Source organism: Mirounga angustirostris, unplaced genomic scaffold, assembly GCF_029215605.1.
Source record: "Mirounga angustirostris isolate CCGP_5_RB_7025 unplaced genomic scaffold, mMirAng1.0.hap1 SCAF_5, whole genome shotgun sequence".
Lineage (NCBI taxonomy): Eukaryota > Metazoa > Chordata > Mammalia > Carnivora > Phocidae > Mirounga > Mirounga angustirostris.
Window position 1 is genome coordinate 94,181,745 of NW_026991713.1, and position 23,571 is coordinate 94,205,315.

The following is a 23,571-nucleotide window of genomic DNA, read 5'->3' on the forward strand; positions in this document are numbered from 1 at the left end:
TGACTCAGTTTGATGTTAATATTACAAACCACATGAGAGAAGAAAGAGGTTTAAGGGAATTTTTACCTAGGTTAAAAAAAAAAAAAAAGGTAATACCTAGGTAAATGCAATGCATTTCAAGATGAGAAGATGCATTTCTATCACCTCCATAATAAAATCCCTTTTCTTTGTCCTCCCTTCCAAATTGCTATTCCACTTTGGAGAAAATGCTGAATGATCAGAGTTTCTACCAGAGAATATATGTCTGAACTAAAAGAGGAAGTAGTTTATAGAAGAAAAAAGCGGTATGATATCTTCTGTGGTATTAAACATTAAAATTATTCCAAACCTAGAAAACAAACTGTAGAGCAAGAAACTGCTGGATGAATCATAGTTTTCTTCCATATCATGAAGTGTTCAAAAATCTATTACCTTGATTGGTAAGACTGAACACATTGCTTTTGTCCTATATTCATAGAGGAAATCCACCAAATTTGGGAGAGCAGATTATTTGACTTCACCAGAAGTTTATTTGCAGAACTGAGACTCCCTTCAGTAGAACATCATTTTTGGTCTTCTCTCTCTTTTTAATATGTGCAATGGCTGGAGATATAGTCTATGCTGATATTAAAATTGATGGGAATTTTTCTTTAGAAAATTCATCCTCACTTCAGAAATCTGGTAAGTTGGCTTTAGAGGTCCTTTAAAATTTAATATTTTACCTTTAATCTCCTTTATTTCTATCCTGCATTCGTTTATGTCTTACTAAAAATAGTTAGAAGACTAGATTCTAAGAAAAATTGATTGAATGCAAAAATAAGAGTGAATTTTTTAATGAAACAAAGTTAATTATAATTTTATTTTCTTCTTTTCTTTTTCAAGTTTTTATTTAAATTTCAGCTACTTAAATACAGTGTAATATTAGTTTCAGGTGTAGAATTTAGTAATTTATCACTTACATACAACACTGTGGATGCAACTAGAGAGTATTATGCTAAGCAGAATAAGTCAGTCAGAGAAAGACAAATACCATGTGATTTCACTCATATGTGGAATTTAAAAAACAAAACAAATGAACATAGTGGGGGAAGAAGAGAGAGGCAAACCAGAAAACAGACTCTTAACTATAGAGAACAAACTGAGGGTTACTGGAGGGGAGGTGAGCAGGGGGATAAGTTGAACTATGCTTTTGATTTTCATAGCCTTTCTATTCTTTTTATTTCTTACAGTGACTACTTATACTCATACAGTGACATCTATATTTATGACCCCTTTCTTTACAGCTTTATGTACCCCTGATTATATATTTCCTTTTAATATAATATGATAAATTCACTTACACAAAGGAAAAAAGCACTTGGCTATAATTCACCTTGTTAATTATCTTTTTGAAATTTGCATATTGATAGGATAACAATGTTAAACCAAACTAAGGAGACATGAAATGCTAGTATTTTATTTCATGAAGTTTAGAATTAATGAACGTCTGGGTAATGGAATATTTGTGAAATACAAAGAAAAAGGCATATAGCTAAAGATAACATTGTACCTTAAACACAAGCAACCTCAAGGATGATAGGTTTTCATATTCAGTGTGTTTTTTATCCTTTAAAGTATTAGGGAAATTTTCATGTTGCATTTCTCTTCTTTTCTCTAGGATAAGAGTTTTTTATATTATAAAGTTTATATAAAATGTTTACATAATTTAAATCTCCTCATTGCATTTGCCCTTGTGGAATGAATATAATGTTTTGCTTTTCTGTATTTCCAAAGAATGTATTTCTTCTTTTATATTTTTTAGTTTGCAGTTACCAAATGAATCTGCGGTGTGGTTTTCTCTGGCTGCAAAAGCATATTATTCCTTATTTTTAAACATTACCTCTCTGACTTTGCCCAATAAAAGCTCATCCACTTTCTTTTCTCCCTAGACTGGGTGCTTTCATTTTCTTTTCTTTTTTTTTAAAGATTTTATTTATTTGACAGCGAAAGAGAGACAGCGAGAGAGGGAACACAAACAGGGGGAGTGAGAGAGGGAGAAGCAGGCCTCCCGCCAAGCAGGGAGCCCAATGCGGGGCTTGATCCCAGGATCCTAGGATCATGACCTGGGCTGTAGGCAGATGCTTAACGACTGAGCCACTCAGGCGCCCCTCATTTTCTATGAGAAGAAAGAACTTAATTTGAAAATGTGGACTAGAGTTGCTTTCTTATTCTCCCACCCATAAAAACTCTCATACTATTAGTCTAATTTCCTAGAAGTTATTTTAGCTCACTTCAAGCAACAAAACTAGTATTTTCAATTCTGCATTCCAGGTTTTGATTTCCTTTTTTTTTTATTATGTTATGTTAATCACCATACATTACATCATTTAGGTTTTGATGTAGTGTTCCATGATTCATTGTTTGCGTATAACACCCACTGCTCCATTCAGTACGTGCCCTCCTAAATACCCATCACCAGGCTAACCCATCCCCCCACCCCACTCCCCTCTAGAACCCTCAGTTTGTTTCTCAGGGTCCATAGTCTCTCATGGTTAGTCTCCCCCTCCGATTCCCCCCGCTTCATTTTTCCCGTCCTGCTATCTTCTTCTTCTTTTTTTTTTTAACATATAATGTATTATTTGTTTCAGAGGTACAGGTCTGTGATTCATCAGTCTTACACAATTCACAGTGCTCACCATAGCACATACCCTCCCAGTGTCTATCACCCAGCCACCCCATCCCTCCCATCCCCCACCAATCCAGCAACCCTCAGTTTGTTTCCTGAGATTAAGAATTCCTCATATCAGTGAAATCATATGATACATGTCTTTCTCTGATTGACTTATTTCATTCAGCATAATACCCTCCAGTTCCATCCATGTTGTTGCAAATGGCATGATTTCATTCCCCTTGATGGCTGTATAATATTCCATTGTATGTACCACATCTTCTTTATCCATTCATCTGTCGATGGACATCTTGGTTCTTTCCACAGTTTGGCTATTGTGGACATTGCTGCTATAAACATCGGGGTGCACGTACCCCTTCAGATCCCTACATTTGTATCTTTGGGATAAATACCCAGTAGTGCAGTTGCTGGATCGTATGGTAGCTCTATTTTCAACTTTCTGAGGAACCTCCATACTGTTTTGGAGAGTGGCTGCACCAGCTTGCATTCCCACCCACAGTGTAGGAGGGTTTCCCTTTCTCCGCATCCCTGCCAGTATCGGTCATTTCCTGACTCGCTAATTTTAGCCATTCTGACTGGTGTGCGGTGGTATCTCATTGAAGTTTTGATTTGGATTTCCCTGATGCCGAGCGATGTTGAGCACTTTTTCATGTGTCTGTTGGCCATTTGGATGTCTTCTTTGGAAAAATGTCTGTTCATGTCTTCTGCTCATTTCTTGATTGGATCATTTGTTCTTTTGGTGTTGAGTTTGATAAGTTCTTTATCGATTTTGGATACTAGCCCTTTATCTGCAAATATCTTTTGCAAATATCTTCCCCCATTCCGTTGGTTGTCTTTTGGTTTTGTTGACTGTTTCTTTTGCTGTGCAAAAGCTTCTTATCTTGAAGTCCCAATAGTTCATTTTTGCCCTTGCTTCCCTTGCCTTTGGCGATGTTTCTAGGAAGAAGTTGCTGCGGCTGAGGGCAAAGAGGTTGCTGCCTGTGTTCTCCTCTAGGATTTTGATGGACTTCTGTCTCACATTTAGGTCTTTCATCCATTTGGAGTCTATTTTTGTGTGTGGTGTAAGGAAATGGTCCAGTTTCATTCTTCTGCATGTGGCTGTCCAATTTTCCCAACACCATTTGTTGAAGAGACTGTCTTTTTTCCATTCGACATTCTTTCCTGCTTTGTCGAAGATTAGTTGACCATAGAGTTGAGGGTTCATTTCTGGGCTGTCTATTCTGTTCCATTGATCTCTGTGTCTGTTTTTGTGCCAGTACCATACTGTCTTGATGATTACAGCTTTGTAATAGAGCTTGAAGTCCGGAATTGTGATGCCGCCAGCTTTCCTTTTCTTTTTCAACATTCCTCTGGTTATTCAGGGTCTTTTTTGGTTCCATACAAATTTTAGGAATATTTGTTCCATTTCTTTGAAAAAAGTTGATTGATTTACTTTTTGTTTACAGATAGAACTTTACTTCCTTCCTGGTTTAGAGATTTGGGGATTACCCACAATGGTGCTGGTGACAAGAAGTCAAATATTTTTTTACTCTTTCATTGCATATCCCTAAGGCTGGATAAATAAAACTTCCATTTTCATGTGTCATATCACTGTAGAGGGAAAGAATTATTTGATACACCAAATTGTCATGTCCTACAGAGCCCTACATACACTATGACATGACCCTCATCTTCCTCTTCTAACTCCCTATGTCTTACTTACTTTGCTCTGGCTATTGTCCTCTTTGCTCCTTGAAGTTACCATATTCCTTACCACTTCAGAGCCTCATATGTGCTGAGACGGTTTCCCTAATCTCTTAATCTTCATATTTCCAAATCTCACACAGTACCAAGTATATAGAAGGCAATCAGAAGATGCTTAGTAAATGGATGAATGTATAAATGGATAAATAAATAAATGGATCTCATGAAATACTCAATAGATATTATAGGTTCATTGGTTCTCTAAGATAAAACAGAGAAGGCTGTCATGATGAAATTGAGCAGATTATCAGTGGGAATGTGTGATTCCACTGAGAATACCCAGGTTAACACTGAGAAATTCATGCTTTTCATAAATCTTACATTGGGGCCTAAAAGAATGACCTAATATCCCTTAAGTCAGTCTTTTAATGAAATCTGAAATTTTATTCTGTAAGTTTTTAGGTCTGTAAACTTAGTTGTTTATATTAAAAACATATGTAGGGATACCATCATCTTCTTCTTACAATTACCTTAACTGGCACAATTTGCATTGTTTTACATGATAATGAAAATACATGGATATTTTATGTTCTGAGAATTAATAAGCTTCCATGAAAGATGTTTTATTTACTAACAGTAATAATTTGAACATAGAACAAGTACTCTATAATAATAGATTAGCATTAGGTTAATTGGTCTTGATGCTTGACTTTATAATTGGTTGTATTTCAACATCAATTATTTTATTACTTGCTCAGTGTATTGTATGTATGTTTGTATATATCATATATATAGTGGAATTGATACACTGCAATTATTTTGGATTAGAGATTGTTGGTTTAACTATCAGCCAAAGCTAATAATTCTTGCTTCTTTTTCTGATTTATTATTATCTTTTGAGTAATAAAAGGCAATGAGATAGTATGGATAGCAAACCAGCCACTCATTTGGTAGTCAAGAGGGCTGAGGCCTAATCTCAGCTCTGTCATCAAATAACTGTGTGATTGTGGACTTGAATATTCCCATAAATTTGTAGATGTTGGACAAGGTAATCCCTAAGAGTACTTTTATTTTAAAATAAAAATGAATGAAATGTATGAAATTATAGTTATGTATCACTATTTAAGTAGGTGCATTACATAAAAGAGAAAAGAATGGATCAATCCAAATAGGTGGGTGTTGTCAATAAACTTATTAGAGAATCTGGAGGGTTTCAGTCTTATATAAAAACTTAGGACTGTAGAGAGTAGATCATTGTAAGATTAATGCTGTGGAACACATATGATGAACCAACAAACAAAAATTCATATCCACTCAGTTTTATAAGTCCCCTCTTCACAAACCAGAAAGCCAAATATGTTCTTTGTGTGTGTGTGCATGTGAGCAAAAAGAAGCTGGGTCTATGTATTTCAAAGGAAATTAACTTAGAAGCATGATAACCAAGAAAGCTTATTCAGCTCCTTCTTATCTCTAACCATATAAGGAATTACCTGCTGGGCTTACTATCCAATTTTATCTGTCCAATTTATCCAATTTTGTAGATCCTCACCATCATGGAATTTTCCTGAAAGTTGGATGTGCAATGATCATCATCCTCTTTGTAACAGTAATTGTGCTGAGCATTTTGGGTAAGTAATTATCAAAATTATTCATTTATCCTGAAGCATTTTTCTCTAATGACCTGTTGTAATTGTGTTTGCTGTTCAAGTGGTTCTTGAACAATACAGGACAACTTCACAAAATGTATGAAATTTGAAAAAATTAAAATTAGAGATATTTCCATAGAACTTCAGCATGTGATGTCATTATGGATTCAAATGAACTGATAAAGGAAAGAGAAGTCAGGACTATGTTTATATTTTATGGTCAAAATCACACAATGCAGTTTGATAGTGAGCTAAATATAAGCTTCTCTAAAACTACATTCAGATGAAAGGAAATGAAATTATGTAGTATATTTCTGTGTAAGTTTATTCATATTAGCTACTACTGGATACTATCAATCTTGTATCAATAGGTGAGAAACTTGCCTATAATTAATCAGCTAAATGCAGCATTTAAAAATTGTACTCATGTACTTTGGACATAACAGCATAATCCAATATTCAGATAGCAAATATTTTAATTATTGAATAAATGTTTGGAGAAAAGTTCTTCACATATATCTATAGAACAAAGGTCATATACAGATTGTATATATTCCAAGGAATTCAGGTTTCCAGATGAAACCCTAGAACAGGCCAATGCATACCTGCTTATGTCAAAGAACCCTTGTGAATGATATTAGCAGTTATGAATGGCATTGTGAGAATGCAAGCTGGTGCAGCCACTCTGGAAAACAGTATGGAGGCTCCTCAAAAAGTTGAAAATAGAGCTACCCTATGACCCAGCAATTGCACTACTAGGTATTTATCCAAAGGATACAAACATAGTGATCTAAAGGGGCACCTGCACCCCAATGTTTATAGCAGCAATGTCCACAATAGCCAAACTATGGAAAGAGCCTAGATGTCCATCAACAGATGAATGGATAAAGAAGATGTGGTATATATATACAACGGAATTTTAGGCAGCCATCAAAAAAATGAAATCTTGCCATTTGCAATGACATGGATAGAACTAGAGGGTATTATGCTAAGCGAAATAAGTCAATCGGAGAAAGACAATTATCATATGATTTCACTGATATGTGGAATTTGAGAAACAAGGTGAAGGGAGGGAAAAGTGAAACAAGATGAAATCCGAGGAGACAAACCATAAGAGACTTTTTTTTTTTTTTTTTTTTTTTACCATAAGAGACTCTTAATCTCAGGAAACAAACTGAGGGTTGCTGGGGTAGAGGAGGGTGGGAGGGATGGGGTGGCTGGGTGATGGACATTGGGGAAGGTATGTGCTATGGTGAGCACTGTGAATTGTGTAAGACTGATGAGTCACAGACCTGTACCCCTGAAAAAAATAATGCATTATATGTTAATTTAAAAATTAATTAATTAATTTTAAAAATATGAATGGCATTGGAAGTTACAAATAAATAGGCACTGTGGTAGAATTCTAGAACTAGAAAGAGCTAGAAGTCCAGGTCAAACCTCTAGTTGAGATGAACACCCTAAGCCCCAGAAAGATAAGTTATTTGACTAGTTTAATATAACCTATTGTCTAATTGCAGCTATACAATTAAGGGAGAGGGAAGCAAAAATAATTAGAATGAAAAATCTCTTCTATATATTTTTTGTTAAGATAATAGATTTGTTTGTTACTAAAATGACAGTTTTTTAATAAAATATATTTGTTTGTCACTAATACATCCATTACCAAAATACATTTTAAAGATTCAATTACCTAATACACCCTATTTTGAAATTAAAAGTTACCAAAGGTAATTTCAGTTAAAATTATAAAAAAAGATACTCATAAAAAAAGATACTTTCCTCTTTGGAGAAAAAGTACTCTGGGCTCACACAACCCTTCTATATGCAGCATTTACATGCAGAATCTTGAAAGAAACAGAATTATGAAACAAACCAAAGCATATAAAATCTTCCCCCTGAATCAGGTGACACTGGATATAATTTAACAATATCTCACTAAGCACAAACTATCCAAATGAAGCTTATGTCCACAGCTGGCTATTTTGTGTTTATTAAAATGAATATGAAAACTCCAGGAGAAAAATTAGGCGAATATCCCACTGGTCCCAGATCATATTTTTTTTTCATTTTTGCTGAAGCTGACATTAATAAAATTAACAAGAATGCAAAGGAAAGTTCAAATCTTGGAAAAATAGTGTTGTTTTTCCCCCTTAAATTTTTAATTATTTAACTTACTATAGAATTTCTACATTATTGAACTTTAGAGAGTCACTAGAACCCAATGGTTTTATGCTTTTTTATTTAATTAGGAAAATATGTTTCTTCTTTCATCAGTTACCCAGTTCAAATCTGCAAGACATAATACAGTGGAAAATGAATCAAAAGAGAAATTCTGTACTGGGGAAAATAAATCTAGAACAATCACCTCAACAGGTAACATTATTTTATATTGTCTGATTCCTGAGTAACCAGACATGTACAGTAGCATTGGTTTTACTGTAATATATCTGAAAAGAGAGATTCCTCTACCACTACAGAGGGATGGTTTAGATCGTTGTTTTTTATGGACCCATTATAGTCCATGACAAAAATATTCAACGATCCAAGGCAAATGAAAAAAATGAGCTTATAAAGAGTCCTAGATTTTTGAAAAGGTATTTCATTGAAATAATTGCATTTTATTATTTTTATTTCTATTGGGGCATGTGCAAGTGCAGAATATAGTCAGAATATTTTCATTCTTAAAGTTCATGATTATACTATCTTTTTTTTCTTACCAGGTAATGTTATTACATGCAAAACAATTGTAAATGGTAATCTTATGTTAATCTTTCTCTTGCTCTCTCATATTTGCACACTTTTAAAAGTCAAGAAAACAATTATTTGGCCTTCCTCCTCTCTTTTTTTTCCAGTGGTTTTTATTACATTTTTAAATCTGTTAATTTAGTTCTTAATTCCATATGAAAAACTATATACCATTCTTCTTTTGAACATCCAGGTGTAATTCTATTAGAAAGACTTACCAGCCCATAATGTAGAGTACATACAAATTCTGGGAATTCATTAAAACATTAAATTGGATTTGATATTTCCAAGCCCCCTTGAGCACATTCTAAAACCTACCTGATACAACGTCTGTTCATTTTTTTCAACTTGTGTGACTATGAGGGCAAATTTTGTGAGACATTATCCCCAAAGCAAAAGGTTGCAGTGTACTGTACCTACTACAGAGATGGTAGTAGTGGTATTAAATAAAACTCTAGCTTTAAGTTCTGTCAAGCTGGGTTTTTTTTAAAGATTTTATTTATTTATTTGTCAGAGAGAGAGAGCTCAAACAAGCAGGGGGAGCGGCAGGCAGAGGGAGAGAATCCTCAAGCGGACTCCAAGCAGAGCTGGACCTAGGGCTCGATCTCACGATCCTGAGATCATGACCTGAGCTGAAACCAGGAGTCCGAGGCTTAACCGACTGAGCCACCTAGGCACCCCCAATGATCAGAGTTTTCAATCCTAAGAGCCTGTTAGCTCTTGATAGTGTCCTATTATCTGATCTTTTTTTACTTATTCTTTTATTTTTTAAATAATTTAAAACATTATTATTTATGATACATATGATTTTTTAAATACCTAAAGTCTTTCATGACCACATCTGCTGTTTGTATTTCCTGCTATGTTGCATGTTTTTAAAAGTATTTGGTATATTTTTACTTTAATTTGAATGATTTCAGTTGATGTAATTGCTAAAAAAATAAAGATATTTTCTTGCAAAAATTATTTACATTTTCATCTGCAGGGAGGCAATGAGGAGCTAATGATTAGATGACTTGAGGCACTTTTGAAGACCCTGAACTAATCAGTCTCACTGACTCACTCCATCACCTTTTGGTGAATCCAAGGCTTAGTCTTATGACCCTAGCACTGATATAAATCATTAGCCTTGAGGGGAACCTTGCCTTATGAACTCACTTATGGAAACACTTCCCCATTCCACCTCTAGCTAAGTACCTCCCTTTAGCTATTTCCCTTATTTATTACAAGCTAAGCAATATTTTTTAATCTAATTCTTTTAGGATCTAATTATCTTATAGCAAAACTATCTTCAGAAGAGAGTTTTTTCAACAGTGTGCCCTAACATTGGTATGTATTAAGGTTCTTGAGCTATAAAGATCCAGGTGGTTAATTGGTAGACTGTAGACTTTATTTATTTATCTTGCTATACTTTAGAAAGTTTTTTTAATATTCCATGATACAAAAATGGTTGGTACTATCTAGTCAAAGTAGCTACTATCAGAAATATAGAAGTGAAAATATAGTAGTTTCTTATTAAATATGTTCTTGAAAGTCTCGGTTGCATTGTTCCTGGGTCTTTAGTTATAATTACAGCATATCTTTGGCATTATTGTCTGGAAAGGTTTGGATTTGGTTGTATTATATCAATCTAAAGAAGAACTGTACAAACGAGACAAGTGTGTGGACTTAATATTGAAAGCAAGAACAAAGATCTTTTGAATGTACATTGCTCACCTTATGCTTTTATTTTTACCCGTATGTTTGCCATTTCTGATGTTGTTCTTTCTTCAATATCAAAGTTTCCATTTATAAACATTTCCCATCAGCCTGAAGAACTTCCTTTAACATTCATTGTACTGACTATTTGATAATGAATCCTTTTAGTTTTCTTTTATCTGAAAGTGTCTTAAATTTGCCATGATTTTAAAAAGATATTTTCATTGGATATAGAATATTTTGTTGACAGTTATTTTTTTCCCTTAAACAATTTTTTTAAGTTTTTATTTAAATTCCGGTTAGTCAAAGTACAGTGTAGTATTAGTTTTGGGTATACAATACAGTGATTTAACAATTCCATACAGTACCCGGTGCTTTATTCTCTATCACCTACTTCGCTCATCCCCCTACCCACCTCCCTTCTGGTAACCATCAGTTTGTCCTCTATAGTTAAGAGTCTGTTTCTTAGTTCCCTTCAACAATTTAAAGATATTTTTCACTATATTCTGTCCCCCCATAATTCATGATGAGAATGAGGGTTTTTTTAAATAATCATATCCCTGTAAATGGCATGCAATTTTTCTCTGCTTTCAAGATTTTTCTCTATCTTTGGTTTTCAGCAGTTTATTTCATTTTTACATATAATTGTCTTCATATTTATCCTGCTTAGGGTTTGATAAGCTTCTTGAAAGTATAAATTTATAAATTTAAATAATTTGGAGAAATTTTAGTTGTTATCCTTTTTTTCCCTTATTTTCTCTTCCCTCTGGTTCTAGGACTTCAATTTCTTTCCTTTTTCCCTGTATTTTTTTAGAGATTTTATTTATTTATTTGTCAGAGAGAGAGAGCACAAGCAGGGGGAGCGGCAGGCAGAGGGAGAAGCAGGTCCCCCGTTGAGCAAGGAGCCCGATGTAGGACTCAATCCCAGGACCCTAGGATCATGACCTGAGCCAAAAGCAGATGCTTAACTGGCTGAGCCACCTAGACATCCCTAGGACTTCGATTTCATATATGTTAGATATTTTTATATTGCCCTGCAAATCTTTGAGACTCTACATTTTTTCCAACTTTTTTTCCTTGTTTTTTATATTGGACAATTTCAAGTTCACTAACCACTTTTTCTTCTAATTCTCTGCTTTTAAGCCAATCTAATGAAATTTTCATATCATGTATCTCTCAATTATAAATTTCATTTCTTAATGAAATTCAAAATTCTCTATTTCTTGGAAGTATCTTTTAATTGCAAGCATATTTCCTTTTATGTACTTGAGCGTCGTTAGAACAGCTGCTTTAGAATATTTGGGGATAATTCTAATATCTGCATCATTTCCTGTTGGGCTGCATTGAATCCCTTCTCTTTTGAATTAGTCATATTTTCCTGGTTTTTCTTACATTAAGTGATTTGAGATTGTGCCCTGGACATTGTGAAAGTGATGCTAAGAAATCTAAGGATTCTGATGTACTTCTCCAAAAAAATGTTGATTTTTCCTATTTTAGCAGGAAGTTGGTATAGTTGAACTCAAATTTTAATTTCTTTTGGGCAGCAGCTCTAATCTCAGATCAGTTCTTTAATCCTTAGCTGGAATGTAACTTTCACATGCATCAGCCAGGAACTTGGAAAAATTTTAGCCATAGAACTTGGTGCACATCCTTTATGTTTTCTCATTTAAGGGATTCACCCTTCATTTTTAGCATCTGTGGTTGCCCCAAACTCTGTTCTCTGGTATTTTAGGCTAGAAAGACTGCAGATTGGCTATTGAAGTTCTATTCACTCTACATGGCCTCCAACATTGGTCTATCTTAAGCTAAAATGTGTAAAAATGAGAAACTTTTGCTTTGCTACACCTATTTCAAGTGTCACTTTCCCTCCAAAATCTGCCTGCTTTTGTTCACGATTCAGTGGCTTCGGGTCATTGTGTGTGAATAGGTATCTGTGTGTTTTTAAAGGATATTTATTTGAGGGACAGTAAAGTTTTGGTATATACAGGATGCCTATGTGTCATCATTTAAATTTATTGGCAAATACTATAAATTAAAAACAACCTATTACAAGCACATTTTTGGATGTCAAGATCCTTTTGAGTATGGAAGGATCAATCTTTCTTGAGTTTTGGGGGCCACCTATTGCACAATTTTTGCCAAAGAAGAATTATTCCAGTGTGATATATAATTCCCAAAATGTCTGGTTCATTGGTGGATCACTAATTAAAATCTCTAATTTCTACTTTTCCTTTAAAATTTTTATCTCCCTGAAACTTGGATGTTCACTTATTGATCTTAGTGCATGGTACATTGTTTTGCTGATAGGGAACATGATATATTTTTTTATTATATTATGTTAATCACCATACATTACATCATTAGTTTTTGATGTAGTGTTCCAGAACATGATATATTTTTAAGTGAATAATTTAAACAGAGAAAGAAAGGAAGAAAGAATGAATATACGCATGGTCGCAAGTCTGTTAATTTTTATTTTTTCCAAATCCACCTTGAGAAAATCACATACTTTTGTCAAAAAAAGCTTTAGACAAGGGTGCCTGAGTGGTTCAGTTGGTTAAGCATCTGCCTTCAGCTCAGGTTGTGATCCCGGGGTCCTGGGATCCAGCCCTGTGTCAGGCTCCCTGCTCAGCAGGGGAGTCTGCTTCTCCCTATCCTTTTGCCCTGCTTGTGCTCTCTCTCTCTCTCTTTCTCTCAAATAAATAAATAAAATCTAAAAAAAAAAAGCTTTAGACCATAACTTAACAAATTTTGAGAGGCTTTCATCAGTATATGGTATTAGGGATACAGTTCTGAGTTTCTTTTAATTACTTACCTCTTTCCTTCCAGTTTCTTTCAACTTTTCCACTGTTCATAAATCATGCCCCTCTAAAAACTGGACGCTACATGGGGGAAAATGTTACTGGATTGCTGAGGATAAGAAATCTTGGGATGAAAGCAAAAATGACTGTGCCATGAAAAATTCACACCTCATGGTGATTCAAGACCTCATTGATATGGTGAGATATCAAACTTAGAGATTATAGCATCCTTCACATTTTCAATGCAGTTGTTGTGCTACATATTTGAAAATTTCTTTTTTTTTTTAAGATTATTTATTTATTTATTTGTCAGGGAGAGAGCACAAGCAGGGGGAACGGCAGGCAGACGGGCAGAGCAGGCAAAGGGAGAAGCAAGCTCCGCACTCAGCAAGGAACCCCATGCAGGACTCGATCCCAGGACCCTGGGATCATGACCTGAGCCAAAGGCAGATGCTTAACTGACTGAGCCATCGAGATGTCCCACATATTTGAAAATTTCTATGAAATAAATTTTAAACTTCATTGCTATTAACTACACAAATGTTGGTTGAATGAACCATTGAATTACAGGATTATTTTAGGCTTTTTGAGGGGGGCACTATGGATTGGATGAGTTCATTTGGTATTGTACGTCGAAGTTTTTCTCCATAAGGGATCCCTACTGTTTACTAGATTCCATTTTAAAATGTACGACTGTTAATATCTTACCTCATCACTCATGTTTATTGCAATGTTCCTGAAGGCTACGGTCAGATACCATGGTAGCTAAAATTAAGATGATACTGAAAAAAAAGGAAGTACAGAATAGTCCTCATTAACATTTCATTCTCCCTTGAGCAGAATACTTCACTAACTCTGGTTTAATTTAAATTGAAATTTTACTACATGAATGTTGGACACTAAACATTTAATTAATAAAGCCAATATAAATGTTAATTTGCAAGTATCAAATAAGGGTATTCAGCATGAGGATTAGTATATTGGAATGACAAGTTATGTCAAAGGTTCCATTTCTGAAAACCCAATGACCAGCAGTGTTTTACAATTCTGTTTGAGTCAAACCATCTGAGGGAACAGCACAGCTGTTGAAACTTCTGAAGAGAAAAAAAGTCTTCTGAGTTTCACAAGAATCCACCACAACAAGAAAAACAAAAACAGAAGTGAACTGTCTTCTTGCTGTAACCAGTGTAACCCCAAATCTCAAACTGTAAGACTATCAGATGCAGTTCAAATTGATTCAAATATGATCCAAATCCAGGATAGGTTAAGAGCTGAAGAGATCTGTTTTCTTCTCCAAGAGGTCAATTTTAAGACAAGAAAGGGGAAGCAGGTATCAACTGGAAAGCATCTCATGAGAATGCTCTGAAAGGGATAATCATTGCATGGAGAAATCGTGCAATAAAAGATTTCACTCAGAAACTCATCTATTTCCTGCTCACCATCAAAGGGAAGGATGCTGAAAGGCAGAAAAGACACGTCTTCTAGGCGATTGATAAACCAGACTAGGGAGACCAGTAGACTAAGACAACATTTTTAAAATTTTTTTTATTTAAATTCAATTAAGTCAACATACAGTATATTATTAGTTTCAGGGATAGAATTTAGTGATTTATCAGTTGCATATAACACCCAGCACTCATTACATCAAGTGCCCTCCTTAATGCCCATCACCCAGTTACCCATCCCCCCACCCACCTCCCCTCCAGCAACCCTGTTTGTTTAGAAACTTTCCTCTTCCTGTTTAGATTACCTCTCTCACATTTTTCCTAAACAAATGAATGAGCTAATGTAATCATTCTCTTTCATGGATAAATAAGAATCTGAAAGAAATCAGCATAGGATTTATGCATACGTATTTCGGTTTCCAAACTTTTCCAAAAAAGACAAGTAAAACTCAGATAAAATATATATTATAGAAGAATAATTAGTCCAAGAAACAGAGAATAATTTTCTAGCAAATACTTTTCCAGCTCTCAAATAAGTTAAGATAAAATGAAAAAAAGAGAATTATTAGTCCTAGAATTCCCATGTGTCACCATATGGCAAAAAAGAAAAGAAAGTAGAAAGAGGAAGGAGAAAGAGGAGGAGGAAGGGGAAGAAGAAGAAGAGAGTGAGAAAAAGAGGTATTTAAACAACAAAAACAGAAAGAAAAAAAAAACAAAAACAAGGTTTATAGCTTTCATTCCATGATGCAAAGATCTTGAAGAAAAGTTACTACAACTTTCAAATGAGAAGGAGCGGCATTAGCTTTAAATTGCCAACTTGTTTCAAATCTATTGGAGAGTTAAGTTTGCAGAACCAAAATCTATGTTGAAACAGGTACCTGTGGGAGAGAGAAGACACATCCCCACTTACTTGGGACACACAAATCAGACACCAGACATCAGAAAGAAGAGTTCTGTCAGAGTAAGTGAAAAATGAGTTAAGTCTGAGTGTAAGTGGGCAAAACAGTTCTCCTGAGCCCTGCAGGAATTGGGGAATTCTACAGTCCTTTGAAGGCTTTTTTTTTTTTTTTTTCTGGAAATGCCCCTGGTTCTCAAGAGAGGAAAGAACCCTGAGAAAGTGTCCATTGTGGTGCAGACCTGGGAGAAGAAAACAGCAATGATGCAGAAGTGGCAAGGAATCCCACCTAGATCCTTGTCCCCTGTCTGCTCTCTGCACTATGCAGCAACAGCTTTCATGTGTGTGTTGGTGAGAAGGACAGGTGCCCTTAGGGAACTGGTGAAACATCACTGCAGGTGCGAAAGAGCATTAGGGACAAAAGATACTCCTGTGGGAGGGGCACCAACACACAATGGGACCACAGCTACAGGCAGGGTAGGGGAAGCAGAAGGGAGAAAGCATGGAGAAGACACAGGGATGAGAGGCTGCCTAACACTGAGGCACAATCAGAACAAGCAAGACCACCACCTCCGCTGCCTTTCACTGTCACGCTAACAAGTTTCAGATAAGAAGTCAAGAACACTGCTGGGAGAGGGACAGGGGAGGAAGAAGAATGTGCGCAGAGATCTTCTCCGAGGCATGGTGCAGAGGGGAACCAAAACACTCAGGTCAAGGAGACATGTCTCTGGTAAACATACAAACAAAAACCACAAAACACAAAACACGAGATATCATTACAGAATTTGAAACCTGTGGGGCATTGAGGGTAACCAGAGCAACGATAAATCGCAAACTCACCCCCATAATGATTAACTTAAACCTCACATTAAAGACCCAGGAGAAGGAACTCTGTGTTCATTTCTATCCACAAAACTATTTAACCCAGTCGCTACATGCTAGACAGCTTTCAACAATCAAGTACGAGGTAAAAAAAAAAAAAGAAGAAGAAGAAACAAGACACTCCCAAGAACAAGGAGGACTATTGCACAATGATGAAGGCATTGTTGAGTTTGCCAGGGCTGCCATAACAAAGTACCACAAGTTTAATGATTTAAGCAACAGAGATTAATTTCTTGTGGTTCTGAAGGCTGCAAGTCCAAGATCAAGGTATTGGCAGGTTTTGTTTCTCATGATGACTCTCTCCTTGGCTTTCAGCTGACCACCTTTTTACTGTGTCCTCACATGGTCTTTCTTCTGTGTACGTGCATCTGTGTCTCTCTGTGTGTCCAAATTTTCTTATAAGGACACCAATCAGATTGAATTAAGACCCATTCTAATAGCCCTCCTTTAGCGTAATGACCTCTTTAAAGCCTCCGACTTCAAATGCAGTTATATTTTGAAGTACTGGCAGTTAAGACTGCGACATATGAATTTTGGAGAGACACAATTCGGTTCATAATATTCCACTCTCTAGCCCCTGAATCTCGTAACGGGGGTCAATTATATATGTATATGCAACAAGGTTAACACTGATAGAACTAAAAAGGGAAATGGAGAAATTCACAATTACAGTTGGAGTTGTCAACACTCCTCTTTGAGTAAAACAAGTCCAATAAATAAATAATTAACCTGAACAATACTATCAACCAATTCGACCGAATTAATCTTATAGAAAACTGTATCCAACAAAAGTAGAATACACATTTTTTTTTTCAATACACCTGGAACTTTCATGAAGACAGACCATATTTGGAGACCTAATAAACTTTTAAAAATTACAAATACAGATAAGATATTATACAAAACATGTCTCAGACCATAACAAAATTAAACTGGAAGTTAGGAACAGAGTAGTATTTGGAAAATTCCCAAATATTTGAAAATTAAACAACATACTTCTAAATAATGTATGGGTCAAAGAAGAAGTGGTCAGAAGAAAATTTTAAAACTATATTATGAATTGAATGAAAACAACATTTAATGTCAAAATTCACAGGTTTCAGCTTAAGCAGAGCTTAGAGGGAAACTTATAACCCTGAGTGATTACATTTGAAAAGAAGGTAATGTAGAATCAATCATCTAAGCTTCTCTTTAAAAAAAAAAAAAAAAGACTAGAACAAGAGCAAACTAGACCCAAAGCAAGCAGAAAAATGGAAGATGTACGTTACTAAATGTCAAATCTTACAATAAAGCAAAATTAGTTCATATGGTGTAAAATTGACAGAAGAGAGATATGTAGATCAGTGAAACTGAATCAAGATGCCAGAAATAGGCCTGCAAAATTTAGTCAACTGATTTTTCTGGCCACAGTGCCAAGATAACTCAATGGAAAAACATTATTCTCTCTCTTGTATGCCTAATGACTATTTATGTTCCTACAAACAGTTATGATATTCAGCATATGAGTTTGGCTGCAGGTGAGGGAGAACCAAACCCACTGTAGCTTATACAAGGTAGATGTGTACTTTGTTTATTGAATCTAAAACACTTTTAATTATAAGATGTAACAGTACACTTAAAAGCATCAGTACAATTAAAAAGCGAAAACAAAGCTCCCAATTAAACTGCTACAAGCTATAGATTGATGTTTCCAATTCCAAAGCATTAAAATAGGAGAAAAATCTGTCTATTCATATATGCAATAGGTCGTGTCACTCACACTGTGATCCATACAGCTATGGATTTCTGGTCTCATCAGTAGGGTACTGTCTGTGTCTACCTATTTCCGGTTGATTCACCACTATGTCCACATTCTAGCCATCAGAAAAGAGGGAAATGACGAATAGAAGATATAACCCTATCTTTCTTTTATTAATTTTATTTTATTATGTTATGTTAGTCATCACACCTTATATCATTAGTTTTTGATGTAGTGTTCCATGATTCATTGTTTGCATATAACACCCAGTGCTCCATTCAATACGTGCCCTCCTTAAAACCCATCACCGGGCTAACCCATTCCCCCGCTCTCCTCCCCTCTAAAATCGTCAGTTTGTTTCTCAGAGTCCATAGTCTCTCATGGTTCTTCTCCCCCTCTGATTTCCCCCCGCTTCATTTTCCCTTCCTACTATCTTTTTTTTTTTAACATATATTATTTGTTTCAGGGGTACAGGTCTGTGATTCATCAGTCTTACACAATTCACAGTGCTCACCATAACACATACCCTCCCCAATGTCTATCACCCAGCCACGCCATCCCTCCCACCCCCCACCACTCCAGCAACCCTCAGTTTGTTTCCTGAGATTAAGAATTTCTCATATCAGTGAGATCATATGATACTTGTCTTTCTCTGATTGACTTATTTCGCTTAGCATAATACCCTCTAGTTCCACGTCATTGCAAATTGCAAGATTTTGGGGTTTTTTGATGGCTGCATAATATTCTATTGTGTATATATATATATGTATATACATATGTATATATATATATACACCACATCTTCTTTATCCACTCATCTGTTGATGGACATCTTGGCTCTTTCCATAGTTTGGTTATTGTGGACATTGCTGCTGTAAACATTGGGGTGCATGTACCCCTTCGGATCACTATGTTTGTATCTTTGGGTATTGCTGGGCCATAGGCTAGCTCTATTTTCAACTTTTTGAGGAGGCTCCATACTGTTTTCTAGAGTTATAGCCCTACCTTTTAAATGCTTGATTAGAATTTCAGTATCATTTCCATTCTAATCCATTAGCCAGAAATTAGGTCAGTCACATTGTCACACTTAGCCAAAAGGGAGCCTGGGAAATGTAGCCTTCATTACGTCTGGCCATATATATCACTTGGGTTATATTACTATAGAAAAAAGAGATATTAAGAAAATTAAGATATTAAGAGATATTAAAAAGAGATATTAAGAAACTATGAACAGTATGTCTCACATCAGCTCGATATTGTTTTCTTTCTTTAATTTTCCCTGTATATTCCCCTCCTTCTATATATTATTTCATACTCATTTTTACAATAACCACTAACATTTATGTAATGAGAATTTATTATGTGCCAAGCACTATATAATAATATTATTTAATAGCAAAACAATAGTAGCTCTTTAAAATAGGTACTGTAATAAATGAGTTGCAGAGATTGGGGAAAACAGCAGTAAAAAGATTTAATAACTGTGCAGAGATGCACAGTGGTAAATCTAGAACAGGGGCTCAAATTTGGAAGTTTGACTTCACAGTCTTAGTATCTCCTGCAATCATACAAAATTCCACCTGACTGTCACCACGTTGCACTGCAGTAATTTGTCTCTCTGCTGTGATCTGTTAGAAAAACATGAAGTAGGGGCACCTGGGTGGCTCAGTAGTTTAGGCATCTGCCTTCGGCTCAGGTCATGATCCCAGGGTCCCTGCTCAGCGGGAAGTCTGCTGCTTCTCCCTCTCCTTCCGCCTCTCCCCTCCAACTTGTGCTCGTGCTCTCTCTCTCTCTCCCAAATAAATAAATAGATAGATAAAATCTTTTAATAAGAAGAAAAAAAAAGAAAAGAAGAATGTGATGTATGTCTTACCTGTCCATTCCCTGCTTCTAGTTCAGGACCAAGCACGTACAAGTTTCGCTAGAGATACATAATATATATATATTTTTGTATCTGTTAGAATCAGTTTGTTGTAACATTTCCTGTTCTATTTAGAGTTTCCTGTGGCGGTACCTAAATACTTCAGTGTTTTACTGGATTGGCTTAACTATTCCACCTGGAGGGCAATCATGGACCTGGGTAGACAACAACCCTTTTGACTCCCATCTGTGAGTTTATTGTATTTCAGCTTTCTTGCAGTTTTAATCCCATATTGTGTGACAAGAAAGAGTCATCTGATGTTGTTGGAAACAGGTATAAATTTCCTGACCGACTCATCTGATCTGATAAATATATGTATAGAACGGTCTACTCGGAAAGTTGAGAAACAAAAGAAATCTCACTCCACCCACTCAGAAGATTTAGGTGTGAAATAGGGCTTGCCAATAGTGTCTTTTCATTTGATCATCTTATTTAAGAGGTAAATTGACAAATGTAAAATCTCTTATAAGAACCCAATTCAGTTTACAAAATATAAATTTCTGTTCATTTCAATACTTTTTAAATGCGCAAACCAGAGGTGCCCTTTTAGCATCATCCATATACATCTCTGACTAATTATCATTAGCTATTAAGTTCTCTTGAGAAATAAAACTGAGGGTGGGAAGAATCACTTTACCCATCATAGTGTGTATTGTTTCAGTTGTTTCCATGATCATATTTTTATTTTAAAAATTGGAAAGTATTTTCTGAGGCCCTCTTTAGTCTCTAGACATAACCTGATTTAAAGATAAGCATTTTCTTTCCTTATAGGTTTTCAATTGAAGAAAAACGGATAACCCGGAGCATGAAATGTGCCCAGGTGTCTCGTAGTAAGGTAGCCAGACAAAACTGTGAGCAAAATGATCAGTGGATTTGTCAACTCTAATTCACGCTGCAGAAAATCGGTCTCCATTTTTCTGACTGAGAGATGCCACATGAAGTTTGATGTCAGACTGTATCAAAGTCCAGAGGGCTGTGTGTGTGTGGCGGGGGGGGCACACGCACATTTCCTAGTGCTTATTTGACATATCAAATCTAAAATCTCAAAGGCATTTCAAACTCAGCGTGTGAAAATAATTCATTAACTTTCCTCACAAAAGGAACAACCCTCTAGTACTTGGCCTCTCAGTCAATAGCACGCCACACAAGAAATTACACAACCTATAAACCAGCTGTCTCATCACCACCCTCTCTCTGGCCCACACTTCCGGGCTGTTCTCCACTCTGCCTCTCACAAAACCAAGTCTTGTCACCTTTTTTACTAAATATCTCTCAAATCTGACCTCTTCTCTTCATCACTTTCACAATCTTAATAGCAAGGAATTAAAATGTTAAATAACTGCCATAACAGGGTCTTCCTGTTCTATTCCTAACCCATTTCAATTATTCTCTGACATGTAACCTTGTCATAGGTATTTAAAACTATGTATACTAAAAATACAGCCCTTCTTCTGAAAAACACTTTAACATCTTTCTTAAAATAACACCAAACTCTGTAACACAGCTTAGAAATCCCTTGTCAGGTCTAATCCTTGCTTACTTAGTCAGTGTCTGTCTACACAAAACTTACCCCAACTCCCAGCACCACAACCACATTAGACTAAACTTCAAGAACTCATACAAAATTTTACCACACTGCATTACAGACATTTTCCCTATACCTGGAATTCTCTTTTCTCTCTTCTCCATCAAGTGAACCCTCAAACATTCTCTCTATATAAGCTGAGTTTTTAAGGACCCTTCCTTGAGCTCCATGACAAGGTCATATATCCCAACATTAGAGTCCCCTCCCAAGCACTTATCACAGTTTTGGTCTTACATATGTCAGTCTTTGAGTGAATGTTTGATTAATGTTCTCCACCCTCACCTGACTGTAAATTACATAAAGTTTCAATATCTATCTTTGTATTTCTAGTGCCTTTTAAAGTGTCTAGCACATAATAAATACTCGAAAGATTATTTACTATATTAAGTTTCCTCTAAGTGATCACAGAAGTAAAATACTGATGAGTGGCTGGGGAGATAGGCTACAAAAGAAACAGACTCAGACAATGGAGGCTCAATTGGTAGGTCATTGAGTGCCAGGGGAAAACTGAAGAATTGTTCTGTGTGGGTGACTGATATTGGAAAGAGAATCCTATAAATGCCAAGGGAGTTTATAGGAAGTGTTAAATGCTTCAGAGACAAACTTTTTTTGTGATGTTTATGCTCACCTCTTTATGGTGATCATATCCTTACAAGTTTTCTTGCACATCATATCATAATATGACAAACCAACTTGTGTATGTTGAGTTGGACAGTTATATAAACTGATGGGTAAAGCATTTGTCTTATGGCATGTTGGCACCACAGTCCAGCAAAAAAAAAAAAAAAAAAGTTTCATTTTATGAGCCCGGTAGTGTTTATAAAACTATAAGAATATCTATTAGCCTGATTTTCAGAATAACTACTTGAAAACACAGACTATCTCGAGGGACAATAATCAATAAGGAGTTGCTGTATACAGGGGATAGACACAAAAATACCTAACACTGGGTGGCTCAGTCTGTTAAGCATCTGCCTTTGACTCAGGTCATGATCCTGGGGTCCTGGGAACGAGCCTCACATTAGGCTTTCTGCTCAGCGGGAGTCTGCTTCTCCCTCTGTGCGTCCCCTCTCCTTCTCTCTCTCTCAAATAAGTAAAATCTTAAAAAAAAAAAATACCTTGGGGCGCCTGGGTGGCTCAGTCGTTAAGCATCTGCCTTCGGCTCAGGTCATGATCCCAGGGTCCTGGCAGAGAGCCCCACATCGGGCTCTCTGCTAAGCGGGGAGCCTGCTTCTCCCTCTCCCACTCCCCCTGCTTGTGTTCCCTCTCTTGCTGTGTTTCTCTCTGTCAAATAAATAAATAAAATCTTTAAAAAAAAATACCTTACACTTTGTGCTGCAAGTGGTCTACAAAGGTGTTGGAATTCAGACACAGCTGATGACGGTGCAGGTACTCTGGTTTGCATTCCTTCACTAAAGGGCACGGGCTGGTGGTGTTTCCTGCTCATGTGATTCTAGGGTAGAGTCTAGCAAGTGATTCCTTGGTGGTCCCAGAATAATTTGTTTGGTAATCTTGCCTCAGATGGTTTGGAAATGATCCCTTCTTATTTTCTTTCTCCTCTCAAATTTGGAAATCCATTCTTTTTTTTACATATATATCCAGGAGTTCTTGGATTATAGTCTTCAGGAGATAGAAGCTATTGACATCCACATGCCTAGCTGTAGGTTCTTCCCAGGGAGAAGTCTCTGATGGATGAAGTAAACAGGCAGACCTGTGAGGCAGAACAAAGCCACAACTTCATTCACCATTTGACCTCCTTATGCCCCTACTCTGATCAGTATAATACAATGACGGTTTGGGTCTCCTGAAATTAGTATCCATTCAGAGCTACTGCCCAGCAACTCCTCCAAAGTCTTATTATTTCTCTTTCCTCAATGCATAG

At 36.0% G+C, this 23,571-nt stretch overlaps 1 protein-coding gene across 1 annotated transcript; it reads left to right on the forward strand.

The window, feature by feature from the left end:
* The first annotated feature begins 360 nt into the window (after positions 1–360).
* LOC123843979 (killer cell lectin-like receptor subfamily B member 1B allele A) lies at positions 361–22,260 on the forward strand. Its single transcript, XM_045873879.2, has 6 exons — positions 361–660; positions 5,872–5,958; positions 8,254–8,352; positions 13,252–13,421; positions 20,180–20,292; positions 20,876–22,260. Exons 1-6 carry the CDS (start codon positions 579–581, stop codon positions 20,988–20,990), a joined length of 666 nt encoding a protein of 221 aa, XP_045729835.1. The 5' UTR covers positions 361–578; the 3' UTR covers positions 20,991–22,260.
* Positions 22,261–23,571: the final 1,311 nt, after the last annotated feature.

Excerpts from the sequence above, each read along its gene's own strand:
- LOC123843979 (XM_045873879.2), top strand. The coding sequence starts at position 579 with ATGGCTGGAGATATAGTCTATGCTGATATTAAAATTGATGGGAATTTT. Across the intron at positions 661-5,871 it reads ATCCTCACTTCAGAAATCTG|ATCCTCACCATCATGGAATT; the intron begins GTAAGTTGGCTT and ends CCAATTTTGTAG. Across the intron at positions 13,422-20,179 it reads TTCAAGACCTCATTGATATG|AGTTTCCTGTGGCGGTACCT; the intron begins GTGAGATATCAA and ends TGTTCTATTTAG.